This window comes from Chroicocephalus ridibundus, chromosome 1 (genome assembly GCF_963924245.1).
Source record: "Chroicocephalus ridibundus chromosome 1, bChrRid1.1, whole genome shotgun sequence".
Lineage (NCBI taxonomy): Eukaryota > Metazoa > Chordata > Aves > Charadriiformes > Laridae > Chroicocephalus > Chroicocephalus ridibundus.
The window spans coordinates 81,215,771-81,233,900 of NC_086284.1; the positions used below are offsets into that span (position 1 = coordinate 81,215,771).

The 18,130-nt window shown below is 36.5% G+C and overlaps 1 protein-coding gene across 1 annotated transcript; it reads left to right on the forward strand.

Moving 5' to 3' along the window:
• The first annotated feature begins 3,264 nt into the window (after positions 1 to 3,264).
• LOC134522811 (uncharacterized) lies at positions 3,265 to 11,695 on the forward strand. Its single transcript, XM_063351006.1, has 4 exons — positions 3,265 to 3,376; positions 6,474 to 6,821; positions 8,102 to 8,205; positions 11,355 to 11,695. Exons 1-4 carry the CDS (start codon positions 3,325 to 3,327, stop codon positions 11,532 to 11,534), a joined length of 684 nt encoding a protein of 227 aa, XP_063207076.1. The 5' UTR covers positions 3,265 to 3,324; the 3' UTR covers positions 11,535 to 11,695.
• Positions 11,696 to 18,130: the final 6,435 nt, after the last annotated feature.

Consider the following 18,130-nt stretch of genomic DNA (forward strand, 5'->3'; position numbering starts at 1 on the left):
ATGCTACTTGTTTAAGGTATGCTAAGGAGATGCCTACTTCAAACTGTTCTATACCGTAAAGCAGCTGTTTTGGGGTAGTTGCCAGACTATAAGACATTGTTTTATTTCACACAACCACACTTACCTACAGTTTTACAGACCTCATAAAATGCTTAATTACCTCTCATAGACAAATACCTCCAAATAAGGACTGGTGAAGCGATACCATTGTCTGAGATTGTTGGGTTCTTCGCTCATGTCTTCTTGTCCTTTTTCATTGCTTCAGTTGGATATTGGCACAAAATTTATTTCCTCTTGAGAAACCAAGCAGGAGTGACAGAAAATCTAAATGTGACTGTACTTATATATTGGCATCTCTGTAAGATTTTCATAGAGCTGATTCTTATTTTCATGACCATGAGATGGTCTTGAAATAGATCTACTTATTGATCCTCTAATCCTTAGGTATCTCAAATTTTGCACTTCTTTTAAGAGTTAGAAGGTCATTGTCCAGTTCTTAACTTATCTTAAAATTCTTCTCTGTCAGCCATTTCATGCACAGAAAAATTATAAAATATTTAAATATTAATATCTCTTCAGTGCTAGAGAGTAAAAGTACTTTTTATGCAATGGCAATTTAATAGTTCCTATTCTATGCCATAAAAGAGCATTTTTAGATTTCATCTAATTTAAACTCTTCATTATTCCAAGTCTTCTGTCATGTTTTCTTGGTCACAAGTTTCCCTCGCATAGCAAAGTACAAAAGTCATCTGATGTCTCTTCACAAAAGTGCTTATGCCACACGCATATCACTCCTACAGGACACAGTTTCTTCTCAAACATCTTTAATGAATAGAAAAAGACTTAAGCACATGCTGATCACTAAGTATGACCATAAATCTTTTGGTTAGCTGAAACTCAAAGCTCTGGCAGGATTTCAGCTCATTAGGTATTTTCTCTGCTATTTTAGAAAGATGATGTATAGTTTTTGGCTTGTTTAACATTAACACATAAACTTCAAGGCAATTAAAATAGTAATTTTTAATGGCTTAGTTAGTTACAATTGTAGACAAGCCTTTCCATTTACTGAATACTCAGCCAATAAATGAATGATCATTTACAGCTCGAGATTCTACTTAGTATAGCTCAGCACTGTTTTACTTACATATTATTAAAACCTGGTTAAACTTTAGCTGAGACAAATTCATTGTATCAGGATACCAAGATAAACACTGAGTTAGAGTATGGAATAGCTCTATTGCTATCTGATTAATTAAATGAATTTTTAGAAAAAAAACCCAACAAACAAACGAAAAAACCCAACCCCACCTTGTTTGTTCTGATACTGAATAGCTGCTTAAATGCACGTGTGAATCCCAGACCAGCTGCATTAAATGTCTTATGCTTGTCTTTGATCGGTTTTCTCTGAATCAGTTATTTCTTATTCAAGACAGTATCTTAAAGATATTTTATCACTGCTGTTAAAAATGTTACAGATAAAAACAGAGTGTTAGCTGAGGAGTTACTATCTAGAATCAGGAAATTTTAAGAGCTTTGCACTTTTTTTGTTTCTCTCTTCAACCTGATTAGTATCAGATGTGATCAATAAGGATCATATCAATTAGACGTTGTTATATTCAGATGTTGGTAAAAATAATTAAATACATCTCTTTCTCTGCTGATAACAAAACAAAGTAACTGTTTTTTTCGGTTTTTTGTTTGTTGTTTTTTTTTTTTTCTGAGAGGTACTTTAAATGAATGTGAATTAAGAGAATGGAATTCTTTAAGACGTAAATGCAAATAATTAAAATTATTACAGTATACAATCAGTGATTTAAGATCAGTTTACCAAGCATCTCTAAAAGTTATCACTGAGGAGACATCATTAAATAGTATCTACTGGAAAGCCAGAGGGTTTGGTTGTAGCCTTAATGCTATCTAAGCAATGCATGATACACCCGTACCCCTTCTAGAAAGCAGTGACTCTGAATAGATACGTAACTTTTCAAGTAGAAAATCAGCGGACTGTGACCTCCCAGTGATACTCTGTGGAGGAACATCCTTGGATCTGTAAACAATTCCTATAGAAGAGTAGGAATTTGATTTTAACCCTGAATAAAGGCGTTTTAAGGAGTCCAGCTTTAAGCATACCAGATACAAGAAACAGAATGAGATACCTTATTCCAGGATGGAGATGTCTTACAGAAGGAGATTTGCATGCATTTCTTTTCCTAAAAAACAAACAAACAAACAAAAGGATGTCAGGCGATTATCCTATAGAGTGCATAAATATAATTTTTCATACCTCCTTTTTTTTTTTTTTTTTTTAAGGGCTCTAGAAGAAGTGTCAAAGCTATTTCAGCGATGAGATAGACAGAGATCAGAATAGAAATGAGGACACAGCCTTTCACAGTGACAGTGACTAGTCATCGCAACAGCTAACCATTCAGTACCAACTGATTCTCTCTCTCTGAAAGCCCTCAGATTAAAACTGGATAATTCCATGGAAGTTGTCTCTTAGTCAAACCCAGACATTCAAATCTGTAGGTAGTGTAGCTTGATGACAACAAGTTTCAGTTAAGCCCAGGGTTAACCTTGCTGAATTAAAATTTAAGTGTATTCAAGGGGCTACAAGGACATTAGCCAATCTAATGGGCTCCTGTAAATTCAGAAGGTATGTATTAGCAGGGTAACTACACTGCCCTCTTTGACATGCTATAGTTTTTGGCAGCTATTGTTCATATATCCTGGACTGCGGGATGATAATTAGACTCGCAGTATCATTTCAGCAAAGAGAAATAATGGTTCTTCTGAAGGATCACTGTGGTATATTTGATTTTTCTAATTGGACCAATACTAGATAAAGTGAAGTCATCTTCATCCATGTGGTGTTTAAGGCACAAATGGGACTTTGAGCAAGAGGATCAGAGTTAGATATCTATTACAAACTTTGCTGTATTACATTGTAAACACTGCTCCCAATCTTGGGCGGTTTTAGTATTTCTTTTTTTTTTTTTTTTTTTCACATCGGCAGCTTTGATTAAATTTGCCATATGAAACTGATCCTCCTCCTAGTCATCTGAAGAAAACACTCAGAATGGAAAAATAGTCCCAGTGGAGTTCAATTTGAAACTATGATATTAGAAGGTAGTATGTTGCAATGTCCAGGATGTGTGATGGTAGAAAGGGAAATAGTTACAGTGAATGAAACCACAAGAACCTCCCCTTAGAAACAAGGTTAAAAACATGTTTTTAGGAGACCTTTAATTTACTACTTGCTAAAAGCTGTGGTATCACTCATCTTGGCTGAGGTTTTGAAACCTCTGCATTAGCAATCCCAAGAAAATGATGAGGCTTTGTATATTAATTACAATAGCTTACTTTGCTCACTCTGCAGGTAAGTAGGGGGGTTTTGTTGGGTTTTTTAGTTTTTGGTTTGTATTCTTTTTGTGTGTGTGGAAGGCAGTGCTAGTTTTTAATCAAGGATGAAAGCGTCAGTTGCTCAGTTTTACTTTGTAAATTCTTCAATTCCCTCTTATGGAGGGAAGCAAAAATGAGAAAAAAAGTACGAAAGTACTTAAAAGAGTAGGTAGAAATTAAAATTACATCTGACTGACACAAAATTAAAATTACATGTGAATGAAAAAGGAGAAAAATATGGGTTCATTTTTGTATGTTAGTAGTCTATACTGATGTTTCTATATATAGGTCAACCGGACAACATGTTATTTCAGGATTTTTTAAAAACTGGGTCTTGGAGTACTTTTAAAAATGTATGTATTCAATTAAACCAAGAAACTTAAAAAAAAAAAAAAAAAAAAAAAAAAAGCCAAACACAAACAACAGCATAAAAATTAATTGGGACTATATTTTTTTTTTTTTAATTGTATAGCCTGATGAAAATGCAAAGATATTTCAGGTATGAGTCAACTGTTTCTTTTCACAAAGTTAGCTACATCATTGACTGAGGTGAGACTGATTTTCTGTGGGTAATGAAATATTGCTATCAATGTGATACACTGATTTTTAAGATACTTATTTTTCACCCAAATTAAAGGTGTGTCCTAGAAACTCTTCTGGATTATTTCAATTTTAAAACATTTTTCACGTTTGGCTTTCAGGAATCTCTTTCAAGTACAGCTCAGTCATTTCTGAACATACATTTATTAGTGTATAATTTCAAATGATAAAAAGTCTAAAAAGAATGACTATATAAAAGAGGAGTAACCAGCTGTTTTAAAACACTTTATTGATTTGTTCTTATACTTTTAAAATCATATTTTGTCTGTTCTTAGTAATAACTTTCCAATTTTTTGTACTCCATATAAAAATGCTGATGTAAAACTTAAAAGACAAACTCTGTTTTATTTGAAAGAAATTCCATGGATACAAGAACATTTGTAGTAAAAACAACCAACATTTTATCTGCTTAAACCTTTATTGTAGGATGAGATTAATCTTGCCTTTAAATTACTATTTTTGTTTATTGACTACAAAGGGAGAGCACGGTTAAATGTAGGCATTTAAATGTGGCCATTTAAAGTATAAATAATTGAGTTTAAAGGTAGAATAATCTCACGTGATGTATTAGTTAAAATTTCAAATCTCAAATGTAGATAAAATTTAGTCATGTAAGGAGCTAAAAAGAGTGAGATGTGACCTGAAGTGGGTGTCAAGGGGCAGTTCTGTTATTCAGAAGAAATAGTAAGAGTTCATCACTACACTGCCTGAAAAAGCCCCTTCAAACTCTTCTCCAGGTGAGGATTGTTTAAGTAGAATGCCTTTCAGTGACCTCCAGGAGTTGGCTCATGCCATCATGCCTGTGGTGAGGGAGGAAATGCAGACATTGAAGCCTGCCAAGTATTAGACAGGCTAGCGATTGCCTCTGGAAGAGGGACTGTCTAAATGCATTATCAGTTTAGCCTTCTGGATCCTTTGCAATTAATATCAGATTTGTTTCTTGAGGTGTATTGTAGCACGATGCTTTTTGTGCACACGCACACACACACACACTTTCTTTTTTTTCCTTTATCTATTCAAAGCACAGCAGTAGATTTCCTTCAGGCGCGCTCAGTCATTTTGGTCATTGTTGCCTGTATATGTGCAAGATTTTTTTTTTTTCAGAATCTCCATCACCTATCCATATAAGGCTTTACTTGAAAAATCAAAAAAAATACCCGAAGACCCTGGAATGTGATGTCAGGAACTACCAAAGCTGAAAAATTATAGAAATTGAAGATTGTTTTGAGATTGTATAGAAAATATTCCAAGCAGTGAGTCAGTAGCTGAATACAAGCACAGAATTTCTTTTTTTTTCATGAAGTACCTATTACTGTTGTGTTTATTCCATTTTTAATTTTTACTCTATTTCACTGTAATTGTGTTACCTTGTTTTACAGTATTTCTGCCCATAGCAAAATGTATGCAAATATTTAAATAACAATGTATTGAAATAATAAGGTAAAATTAACGGATAATTAAAATTACTTCTAATGAAGGTAATAATGATCTTTAGTTTCCTTCGGTCTAATCCCATTTTAATATAATCCTGTCTTTACATATATATATATATATATTCACACACACACCCCCCTCTAGAACAGTTGTAACTGTCATTTTTCCCTAGATCTCCTTCAAATTCACAGCGTGGAAAGAGATTTTTCACATCTTTTCCTTAGTTTAATAATATCTATATTATATTCTAAATTTTATCTGTGCTATTGGTAATATGTATTTCCTGGTAAAAATCCTTCTTTAAAAGTACTATATGCACATATCTAGCAATTGTGAAAAGAGCATTTCAGTTTTGCACATTGATCAGAATAAAGGTATTTGAGAGCTTTTTCAGTAAATTATTACCAAAATGAGTTTTAGTATCATCCTTAATTTTTATACAAACTTTAATATGCCCAATGACTATCAAGTCATTCTTAATTGTTTAAATACTGTGTCTGACAAACTTTTATAGAGACAATAACATTTGAGCCAGAAACTATTGTATACATAGGAAATACGCAGACACTTGCAGAACAACATTTGAACTTTGTAAAAGTAAGTGCGTATTTTCCAGGATTTTTTGCAAGTGGAAAATATTGTCTGAAATTTCCCAGATCAAAGCTTTGTTATGAAGGAATCCCAGAAGTTTAAGAATAATAAGAACTGTACACAAAATTAATGTAGTCCTCAGTTCTGTTTGCAATTCCTACATTGTCACCTCCCAGGCTTGCAGTTCTTATACATTACATGGAATTTACTCGGTATACAATCTTTAGGCAAAGTTACTGACTGTCTAACTCTGTTTTGAAAGCTGAGTGCAGCGTTTGTTCCTCAGAAGGCAGTTGTTTGCCTCACTCAAGTGGACCTTTTGTGCTTGTAGCTGTGGCTTTCTGTACGTCCGTATATCGACTACACCCACGTATTCAGCCGGCCAAGACAACCCTTCCTAAGAAAGCATACCTCTGTTTACTTGAATGTGCTTTATTTGCACCTTACAGACAGCACTGGGTCAGAGCTTTCGGTGATGCAATACCCTGAAGATGCCAGCGTGCTCCTTAACTCCACGGTGTGGATGCTGTGTGTATTTGAGTACCCCAGCGAGGAGAACGAGGAGCCAGTCGTGTACTGGAGGAAAGGCCCCAACTGCCGCAACCAGCAGAGCCTCCAGTCGAGCCATGACGCAGGCAGGCCACAGGTACAAATTATAAAGAACACTCTCAGGGGATTCTCCATCTTAAAACTGAGCAACGTCGACCAGAACGCCAGTAACTCCTATTTCTGCGACGTGACGCTAACGCAGAAAATCCAGGGCAAACGTGGAAACGGCACCAAGCTGACCGTGCATGGTAAGGAGTGTTTGGGAATGACAAAAATGGACTTGATGTGTGCAAGTTGAATTAAATTTTCTTTCAGCCTTCTCTCTCACCGCTCATCTCAGCTGTAAGAAGGGTGGCAAAAAGCAGTCTGCAGTCGTATGAGTAGGAAAGGGAAGGGATGCTTTTTGTTTGAACCGTTATACAGCTGGACAGACAGACTTCTCAGGGACAGAGACTTTTCTTTGGATCTAAACCAGTTCGCTGTGCAGTACAACATTGACTCTATACATTTATATAAATATAACATTAATTATTATATATATGTATAAAAAAATTTTTTCTTAATATTTTACACAAACATTTGCTGCACCTTTACTCCATACCTAAACAAACAAACAAACAAATAAAAAATAAAATCCCCGACAATCTTTCATTATCTTTTTTTGTCATTTTCTTTATTCTTTAAAAGCCAGTGGTCTCTTTTGAAATATATAGTTTGTGCTTGCTCCTCCAGTTACTGAAAAATGAACAGTAAATTCACAGAGCAGTGTGAGGGCTTTTAGATAGAGTGTACGTGAAAGTAGGGATATGTGGGAGAGAAACTTTCTTTCCATTTGACTGTAAAATCAGTTTCAACACCTTATAACTCTACCCCTATCCTCAAATTATGAATCCAGTTTCTGTAACACTACTGGGAATGTGACCTCAGTGACCAAGATACACTATTTCAGATGATCCAAGTTTTCTTCCTGTGGATTTTCCAGACTAGCAAATGCTAAATGCCACAAAGCATCTTTCTCATTTTAGATCTCACATTATGTTTAACAATTGTCCAATGCAATTCTTCTGAGCCTGTAAAAAAACACAGCAGCCAATGAAGTCTTCTGACTATAGCAACATAAGCATATGTTTGATTTAGTTTTTTATAAAGATAGAAGAAAAAGTTGTCTGAGACTTCGTAAGATAAATGTCATTTAATTTGGCTTTTTCATTATTACGTAAGTGTGTGCTGCATAATAAGGATGGGTTTGGATATGACACTTTTAGTAAACTGAGAATCTTGTTTACTATCCATTTTGTAAGTAGCTTACAACAGTTCAAAAATCTCATGTCTGAAGTAAAAAGAAGACAACAGTTGTCTCACGAGAAGCTTAAACTTTTAGCCTGAAAAACAGTGAAAGAAAATGTGATAAAAATAGACAAATGCGCTGCTTGATCTATCCTCACTAATACCTCAAATGAAATCTTATCAGAAAAGCAACTTGCTTTTTTCTTTTTCAAATACTTAATATTCTTTCTCTTTGTTTCAGATTTAAAATGCAAAGACTGTATAAGATCTGATAAGACCTGGTGGGGTTGGTTCCTTCTTCTTGGATACACCATCTTTGTCACCACAGTTATCATAGCTTTCGGTGTAAGTAGTATTTTCAGAAATAAGTACTACAAACTTAAAGATGGGTGTCATCTTCTGATGGAAGAAAATCATAAAGAGATTAGCCTGAATACGCACCTGTGGCAAAGTAAAAAGTCACTCTGTTTTCTGTTAACTAAAGATTTAGAGGTAAAACCCCCTGCCTGTGAATGTTTTGAGGGCATAGCCATGGATAAAAAAAAAAAAAAAAAAAAAAAAAAAGCAGCTGTGACATATAAATTACACTTTTTTCTGTAATCCCCAGTAATGCCAGGGTTTATGTCCACTCCCACCCACTAGTTGGTGTGGGCCACGGCCTGACGTTTATCTGGCCAGCAGAGCAGCGCCGTAGCAACTTGAAAATTTGAAAATATTTTGCAAGAGAAGGATAAAACATTTTTTGGATGCAAAATTGTCTAAGCCCAGGGTGCTTTCTTATGCTACTCATGGTGTTTTAAAAATCTTTCCCTCTTTCCTAGTTGTGGCTGTGTCACTCACTTCAAGGAAAAACTTCATAATCATTTAAATGAGTTAGTTTCTGTGGAACCGAAACCTAAAAAGCCAGCTATTAATGAATAGCTCTACTTTGATTCTACCTGGGAATAACTTTTATGTAAATTAAACCATTTGGAAGGAAATAAACATGAGCTGGAGAAATCTGAACTATGCCGTAACTTGATGCAAATGAGCATCATAGTCTTTGAAGGCATGGATGGCACTACACTCATGCCTAACCCTCAACAGTACAACGTGCTCTGCTTATACTTACAAGGTTCTTACTTGCAACTGTAATTCGAAGATTATTATTTATAGGAGACCTAAAAAAATTCCTTGTGCTTCACCAACAATGTCTCTCCTCAAAACCACTGTTGTAGAGTTCCTTAAAAGTTAAAAAACACAGGCTAAAAAGTACCAAGTTACCAAACTTAACAGGCTTAGAGGAAGAAAACTTAACTCTTGAGGAATCATTATTGTTTTAAACCAGTAGCCATTTTAGGTCCAGAAAGATGGTTCTTCCAGGTAGCTGAGCCCTGACTGAAAGGCAGGATTTCCTTCACCTTGTCTTCTCTTTCTCAGCCTGTGCAGTTTAAAGGGGCTACTTCAGTGTCACTGAACCTGGCATGGCGGCAACAGCTCCCTTTCTGCTGATGCTGCTGCACAGCCAAGCACTTCATTATTATATAAGGCTCAGCACCAGTGACATAAGTTACAAGACTTACAAAGACGCTTACGGTATCTGATTGCCCTTCTAGGTCAAGTAAGGTTTGGGTTTTGTTTTCTTTAGCAACACGTTGTTAAGTAATGTTACCTCAAAGCCACATCAAAAACAGAAATGTTCACACAGGAGACAAGGTAGGTGTACTCAGGGAGACAGTAAACTCGTGCCAGAGACAGACATAAACAGTCAAACCTTGCTAAAATACAATAGCAGAAGGCTGCCAGAAGCTGTTTCACATCCGAATATACAAAGTGAGCCAATCTAGTGACTCCTAAAATGAGTCACTGCGAGCACAATCAGCAAGCCATAGCAAACTGTTACTAGATCTGGCTGGGATGGAGTTTAACTTTCTTCATAGCAGCCCTCATGGTGCTGCATTTTGGATTTGTAGTCAAAACAGTGTTAATTACGCACTAATGCTTTGGCTGAACCGTGCTTAAATAGCATCAAGGCTTCCTCGCTCTGCCGGCCCAGCAAGTAGGCTGGGGTGGGCAAAAGGCTGGGAGAGGACACAGCCAGGACAGCTGACTCCAACTGACCAATGGGATATCCCATACCCTATAATGTCGTGCTCAGCAATAACATCTGGGGTAGGGGAAAAAGATCAAAGGGGTTTTTTTTTGCTTCTGAGGTGATCATTGCTCAGAAACTGGCTGGGCATTGGTCTGTTGGATGGAGGTGATGAGTGATTTCCTTGTTATCGCTTTGGCTTTTTGTCATGGTTTTCAGTTTATTTTTTTCCTCTCTCCTTCACCCGTTAAATTGTCTTTATCTTGACCCATGAGGTTTTTTGCTTTTGTTCTTCATACTCTCTCCCCAGTCTCACTGGGGATGGGGGAGTGAGTGAGCAAGCAGCTCTGCGGATGCTCAGCTGCTGGCCGGGGTCGCCACACAGACCTACACTGAAATTTACAAAGTTAGGAAGTTTATAATTTTTAGAAGTAATTTATTTACTAAATTAAAAATGTTTCCTCTCATGAAAATGTATGTTGTGTCAAAATCAGAGTGTAAACTAATGAAGGTGGGACTCAAGGCCCTGTGGCCCTTACAGGCCACTACTTAATTCTGGCATGTCATGGCTGGTTGAGACCTTCAGGGAGCTTCTGTATGGAGCTGTTAACCTCAAGAAGATGTCTGACCTGCCTTTTCTGAGTCTAAAGTCCTCTCATCTGTTCCCTAGCTTCTTACTTCTGCCAAACTTTTCCTGTGCTTCCAAGTCAAGACTAGGGCACAGCAACATGCTATCCCAATGACACCTGTGTGACAGTTGTGTCTGTTTTACGCAGAAGCCATTACAGCAGTCGCTGAGGGATTCTCCCCAAAAGAAGACACCCACCTCAGCCACTCTCCAAAAATGAAAATTTTTTTCCCTCCAATCTATTTTTTCTAAAGTAACAGCACACATCTGTCCAAAGATAGCATTGGGAATTGGAGAAGTATTAAATGAAATCACTGCTGTACAGTCGGGCACCCTTTCTGACTATTTCTTGACCAGAATATGAAACAACCTGGAAAGCCTCAGAATTCTGCATATAAGAAGCTAATTCACTGAAATCAGTTAACACTGTTCGATATTAGTTCTCCTACTTTAAACCAAAATGTACCATAATTGTTCTGCTGTATCATAGTGTCCCACATCTGACCATATTCAATGTGTTCGTTAAGTTGGAACCAGCTAAACTATAAAACAATAACTACATAGGTATTAGTATCTTAGCTTACTTAACACCCACAACATTTATTATTAATAATTCGTTAAGTCAGTTCATGAAGGTGTAGTTAAAATTAGGTTTTGCCATGTTTCTTTTTAACTTTGATACACAACTTTAAAAAAAATTCAGAACGAATGCTGGATGGCTATCCCAGTAAAGTTAGGTATCTAATGGAAATATTTTTACTGCTTAACAATATATTTTATGGAATATTGCAACAGATTCACCAGTGCTGTAAAAAATGCAAGAATGAATCAAGAAACACAGATAGCAGCGCTACTCTGCCAAGTGAATGGATTTATGACCAGCCATCCAGACCAGTTAATAATGGGTTTAATCAAGAATATGAAGATATGTCACTAGTAAGAACTCTCAGTGACATTGGAAGGAAAATGATATAAAAAAACAAGGTGCGTGCAGTTGTAACTGAGACATGAGCATGTGTGATGTGCTACTTCTATCAAGACAGAAAAGGAACATACACATAGATCACTTCATTAACTTTTGTTCAAGGTTTTTTTATCTGTTAATGTATTTATTTCAAACTAAAGAAGTTACCACTCCATGAAGCTACAAATGACATGAGCTTTAATGTATGTAACTGTCATCAAAACACTGTAAAAGCTAAAGGTATTCAAACCTCTTTTCAGTGCTAACAAACCTGACGGTACATGCTGGGTTTTTTCTACTTTAAACACAAGGACACAGTTGGATTTATTATTATTTTTTTAACCCAGGTTAAGACAGCTTCTTTGCTTTACAAATGCAATTCTGTAATACAGTATCTGTCTGCTGTAGTGACAGATTTAAAGAAGAGTTTGTCCGAGAGGAATTCCTCTTGTGCTCCCAGTCCACTGTCTGACCTTATTTCTAACTCCCCCCATTTACACATCCCCCGTGTTTGCAAATCCCTGTGACTTCTTCTACTCGCAGCTATTCAGCCAGCTATGCCACTCATGTAATGCATATTGGGCACATGCATCTCCCAGTAGAATGAAAACACTTAGATGTGTTTTTAAAAGTTGTAACTTACATGTTTTCTGAAGAACGATTTATTACTGAAATCATCTTGACGTGTAGAAAGGCTACATAGATGTATGTTTACTGCTGTACGGCTTATCTTTACTGCTTATGCACCATATCTCAGACCGTAATATAAAATACTTGGATTAGAAAAGTGTCTTTTAAACTTGTTTTAACGTACTTAGAATACTTGTGGAATGTATGTAAACAACAACAATAGAACTAAGTTGTATATAAAAAGATTATCATAATTTGCATAGTAATGAAGTACTTGAGGAAGTGCTGCCTTGGTGTAGTTATGTATGTATGACTTGAAGGAAATTAAAACTTTGACGAAGTATTTAAATTGTCAAAAATGATTTTTTTCTTTTTTTTCTCAGTCAAATATTGCAAGCTGAATGTTGTGTTTCAAATTTGCTTACCACTGCAAATATATATTATGTGAAAGGAAACAGTTCACAGAATAAAATGGCAGAGGTTACAGCCTTATACATTAATTGTTGCAGTAATTGTAAAAAAGTGATGAAATTCTGTTCACTTAAAAGGGGACAGTAAGTCACATACTTGACACTCAGGGCTGGACATTAAGAAGCGGATACACACTGCTAGCTGGATTAAGCTTCAACTTCATCACTAGCCTCTTTTTCTAAAATATTTCCTTGTTCTATCAGTAAAGACACCAAATAAAATAATTTCCATTTAAGAAATTGATCTGAGCATTTGATTCCCTTCGGTGAAAGTGCTGGCTCATACACTTAGAAAAAGTGAAATGTGACTTTCAGAGGAACAGAGAGACTGTGCTTGAGCACTTGGAGGGGAGGGGCGCAGTCATGAAGAATATATTTTTTTATTTATTATTTTTTATTTGGACTATGGGAATTAAACAATGGTCTTCCCTCCTCCTCTACCTAAACTGGGAACTGACTGCATCTGCAGTCATATGTATTTAGGTTTCCAGAGTCAGTAAATCAAACTCTAGTTTGTGGGTGTAAATATGTAACTCACTTCTTTTCCAGCAAAACTAACTCTTCAGAAGCACTTCAAATTTTCTATTTTGAGAACCTTTTAAAAATAAAATCCTTGTTGCATACGTCTAACTCTTCATTTTAAAGTTAAAATTATAAGTTGGGTTAAATATGAATGGGTTAAGTTCAGGGAATTTAACATGGAGCTTTAGAGGAGAGGGAAATAGCCATTCCATTCTTTAAAGTGCAAGATGTGAAGTCCATCTGAGGCAAAGATGAAGTTCTGTGAAGAGAAGAACTGAAGGCAACAGTCACTGAACAAAAGTCACCTTCAAGTACAAGAAGCACAAAGAGGTCAGTGCATTCAGTGAAACCTTCCAGCTCTGGCATTTTGGCAAAAATGACAAGAATTCCTACCTAATCTAGCAGACATAACTAGAAGGTACATTTAAAAAGCACCTCATTCAGATAACTCATATACTCGAATAGGGCTGTTTTCTTTCTACTTTATAACACTGCCTCCAGTTCAGATCAATGGCCCTTCAAATGAAGGTCAATGTGATTTCCGCACTTTTTCCACATGCTTCTCAGAAACAGCTGAGCTATTTTCTACATAGTGTTTCCAAAGAAGTTGGACATAAACTTCCAGTCTGAAAGGTTAAATATTCTGAAAGTTCTGGGGGACTGAAAACAAGTAATAGGTAATATGTTCCATCATCTAACACCAACATCACAAGGATAGTAAAAAGACATTATTTGCTATATTGCAGTCAGCAAGGTCATGGATTTTTATAGCAGCTTAGTATAGAATGAAACATCAGGACCGAATTCAGAGTGAGTTTAGAATACAAACAATTCTTAATGTTAGACATGTGAAATATCATTTTTTTCTGTTTATACTTCTTTTTTAAAAAGTGCACTTTGTAGCGTTAAGTGCTGATCCTACAGTAAGTCAAAGAATCAGAGAACCATTGGTTAGAGGGGACCTCTGGAGATCATGTATTCTAACACCCCTAACTCAATCAGGGTAAGATAGAGCTGGTTGTCCTGGACCGTGTCCAGGTGGCTTTTGAATACCTACAAGGAGGGAGACTCCACAACCTCTCTGGGTAACCAGTCACTCACAGTAAAGTGTTTCCTGATGTTCAGATGGAACCTCCTGTGGTTCAGGTTGTGTCAATTGCCTCTCGTCCTGTCAGTGGGCACCACTGAGTAGAACCTGGCCTCGTTTTCTTCATTCCTTCCCATCAGGTATTTATACAAATTGGTAGCGTCCCCCTGAGCCTGCTTCAGGCTATACAGTGTCAGCTCTCTCAGTCTTTCATACATCAGATGCTCCAGTCCTTAATAATATTTGTGGGCATGCAGCGGACTTACTCCATTAAGTCCATAACTTTCTCGTACTGGGGAACCCAGAACTGGACCCAGCACCCCAGATATGGTGTAGCCTCTGCTATGTAGAGAGGAAGGATCACCGGCTTTGAACTTCTGACAATGCTCTGGTAATGCAGGGCAGGATGTTGAAGGCACATCGTTGGGTCACAGTCTGTTTGTTATCCCCAGTAGCTGCAGGTCCTTCTGTGCAAAGCAGATGCAGGACTTTGCATGTCCCTTTTTTTGAGCTTGATTCCATTCTCTGCAGCCCAATTCTCCAGCCTGTCCAAGTCCCTCTGGACCACATATTTATCTTCAATTCCAAGTGACTCAAAGAAGGAGTCTCAAGTTCATGATCTAATATATGAAGGATGGAGCCTTAGTCCTCTGGGAACTAGAGACAGAACTCCTGCTAATTTTAGTAGGACTGATGTTTACTTTCAAATCTCTTGAATATATACTCTGACAGGAAACACGTAGACCAGCTAAAGGAAAATAGTAACTGAAACAGTAATTTGCAATTACTTCTGATATTAAGCATTATCAAATATATGCTCAGCTAGGAGTTTAACAGTAATATCAGATTTCAAGATGTATTGTGTATAAAGACATTTAGAGTGTGGAAAACTGGTCTGAAATCACCTTCATGGAATTTTTGGACCCTGGAAAAAGGCATATAGTAATACCATATAGGTCCTCATTCTAGAGAACCAGAGTTGGGAAAAAGGATTGAAACTGATGTTCATATCAAGAATGAGATAGAAGAAAGGATGAGTATTGCAGTTAGAATAAAGTACCAGTCTAGGCATCAGACATTCATAGAGTGCCCACATTTGGATGATGAACATTACTGCTCAGCTTAGTAGTCCCAGCCAATAAAATAACTGTTGCATACTTATAGTGATCTTCATTTCCAGTCTTCACACACAAAGCCAACCAAAGGTTTGAAGGTCAGAGCAGAGTTCAGAATCCTTTTAGGAAAACAAGAGCTGTTAGAAAAGGCAGAATTACTCCTGAATATCCTAGACAGGGCATTGATGTGTTCAGATAGAAAGTCATTGCATTTCTGAAAAATAGAAAATTATGAAATTCAAGAATGCAAGCATTAACTGAATGCAACATCCTGACCACTATACAATTTCCAGGCAGGAATGAGTTCAAAAATCATTTCATTTCAAGAACTGAAGTGATCCTCCTCAACAGGTCTAAAAAGAGGTGAAGCTGTCCTGTTTGCCTCAGCCTGCCAAGAGATCGAAGTTTTAACTGAAGACTCAGTGCAAAGTGCCTTTTTAGAGGGCATGCCTATACCAAAAGCCTGAGGCTGCAGCATTTCCTTTTCAAACACCTGCAGCATGCTACACGCACACGTTCAAGGCCTCAAGAAGATCATCATGTTTTCATTACAATATCAGAAATGATAAAGCTTTCATTAGACTAGAATGAACAGTGTAAAGAAAAATTACAAAAAAAAAACAAAAACCAAAACAAAAAAACCCCACCAAACAAAAAAAAAAAACAACAGAAAAAGCCACAGTTGGATTGTTACCTGGTCCAAGTCTAACAGGGTAGAAAGTTAAAACTGTAGCTCAAGTTTCAATGCACTCAATGCTCCCTGTTGGGAGGCTCCTGGACTGTGACTGCAACACAACTGTACTTCAGACTGAAATTATCAGGATCACTAACTCATGAAAAATGCCGCAGTAACCTCCTAGCAACAGAGCTCACCAAGAGCACCTCTCTTCTTCTCTCCCTTCATCGCACGTGTTTCCCAGTGAATATCAGGGTGGTTTCCACTTCACAGCACTGTAGGTCTGGCTCGAGTTCCCGGAGGTGAGCACCACTTTCTCCCTGTGAAACAAGCTCTGGTGTTTGCTGCTTTCTTCAGGCAAAACCTGAGCCGTCGTGGCTAGGCGAAGTTAAGGAAACTGAAGACTAAGCTTTCTGCCATCTGAGAGAATGCACGCATGTAGCTATATATGAACAGGGGATGGAGAGAGAAAACCAGGAACAGGTCATCCATAACTTCATTAATTATGGAGAAGAAAAATAGTTAAAAGACAGACTTCCATGGCTTTTTGGGGTACTTCCATGTTTTGCTTCTATAGTTGGTAGCTTTTCCATAATTTATTTTTAGCTTAATGAGGAAAGATGGAAACTTTCTGTTGTTTTCTGTTCTCACATTGAAACTCCAATTTTCTGATCTCAGTAGGTGTCATGTTGTATATCCTTATCAAGATTATAACTAAAATGGAAAGCATGAAGTCTCACACAGCTGTCCAATTCACAAATAAGGAAAATGATTTTCTTAATGCTTCTCTGTCTTTCCCTAGTAGCAGTTACAATTGCACAAATTCTCTCCTTTGTAAGTAGCTAAGACTAAAAAAAAATATATTTCAAATTTGTCACTATTTTGTGGCATATGAAAAAAAATGCTGGTAACTGATCTGACTAGATGAGAAACAGTATCTACATACAGCTTACATTCTCAAACACAAGTCTATTCTTTGGGAAAATTTGAAACCATTTGAGAAAAAAATTACTCCCTGACCAATTAATACCTAAATCATGAAACAAAAAAATATCACATAGAGCACATCTCTGAAATAGAACAGGATCTCAGACTAGTTTACTAAAATAAGTAAAAATACTTAAGCATAGAAGGATCTGTGATGCCTTAAGGACTCTTTACTATCTATAGACCAAGAGGGAAATACACAGATGTGGTACAGAAATTAACTATTTTTAATAATCTCTTAAGATTTTTATGTCTTGTCTGCTTAAATATACTTCTGTATGGAATATTTAAATATTAGAAAAATACCTTAGCATATTTTTAACATAATCTGAAGTAATATCAGAACAGATATATTAACATTGGGCTTTATCATAAAAATATGTTCATCCTCAGGACAAAATATTACCTTATCCTGTTTCATCTTCTAGATTTGACTGTGTCTGTACTAATGATTTTTCAAAAGCATTTGTGAAATCTGAGTTTAAACAAAACCCAACAAAATGGTTTCCCAGACAACACAGCTACCAGAGCTAGTAACGTTTCAGCAGAAATGGTGCCTTTTTTTCAAAAATTGTAAGTATTGTTTGTAATTATCTTCATTGCAACCGCTTATCAACAGCATCATGGTACAAAATAGGCATGCGTTTTAGCAAGTTTAACTTCCTTCAGCCTTTTAAGACATTAACGTATTTTTTAAAAGTTATACAGCCTATTTGTGCAGCAAGTCCACCAGAAAATGAAATTCTGACAAGTGCAGGTTCTGCTTTCAGCCACACAAGGACTACACCTAAACCACCCCAAACAGAACAGAACAGAACAACAGAATCTGTTTAAGAAGTATTCTTAAAATTACAAATTAACATATTTCATTGTGGTTTGTTTTGACAAAAGAGATCACGAACGGATTTTCAACTCCATTTGTTTAGGACTCTTTGAAAGAGGACTCCCTACTACGTTAGGCTTTTCTGAAAAACTTAAACAAGGTAGCTAGGATCCTTTTTCAGCAGAACAGATTTATGACGTTCTAACAGAATATTCCAGCTTTTAGTCAGCATAATTAGCCGTGAAAGATTCATACCAAACTGAAGAACCTGAAAAGTGATAATAAACCCCTGAATTT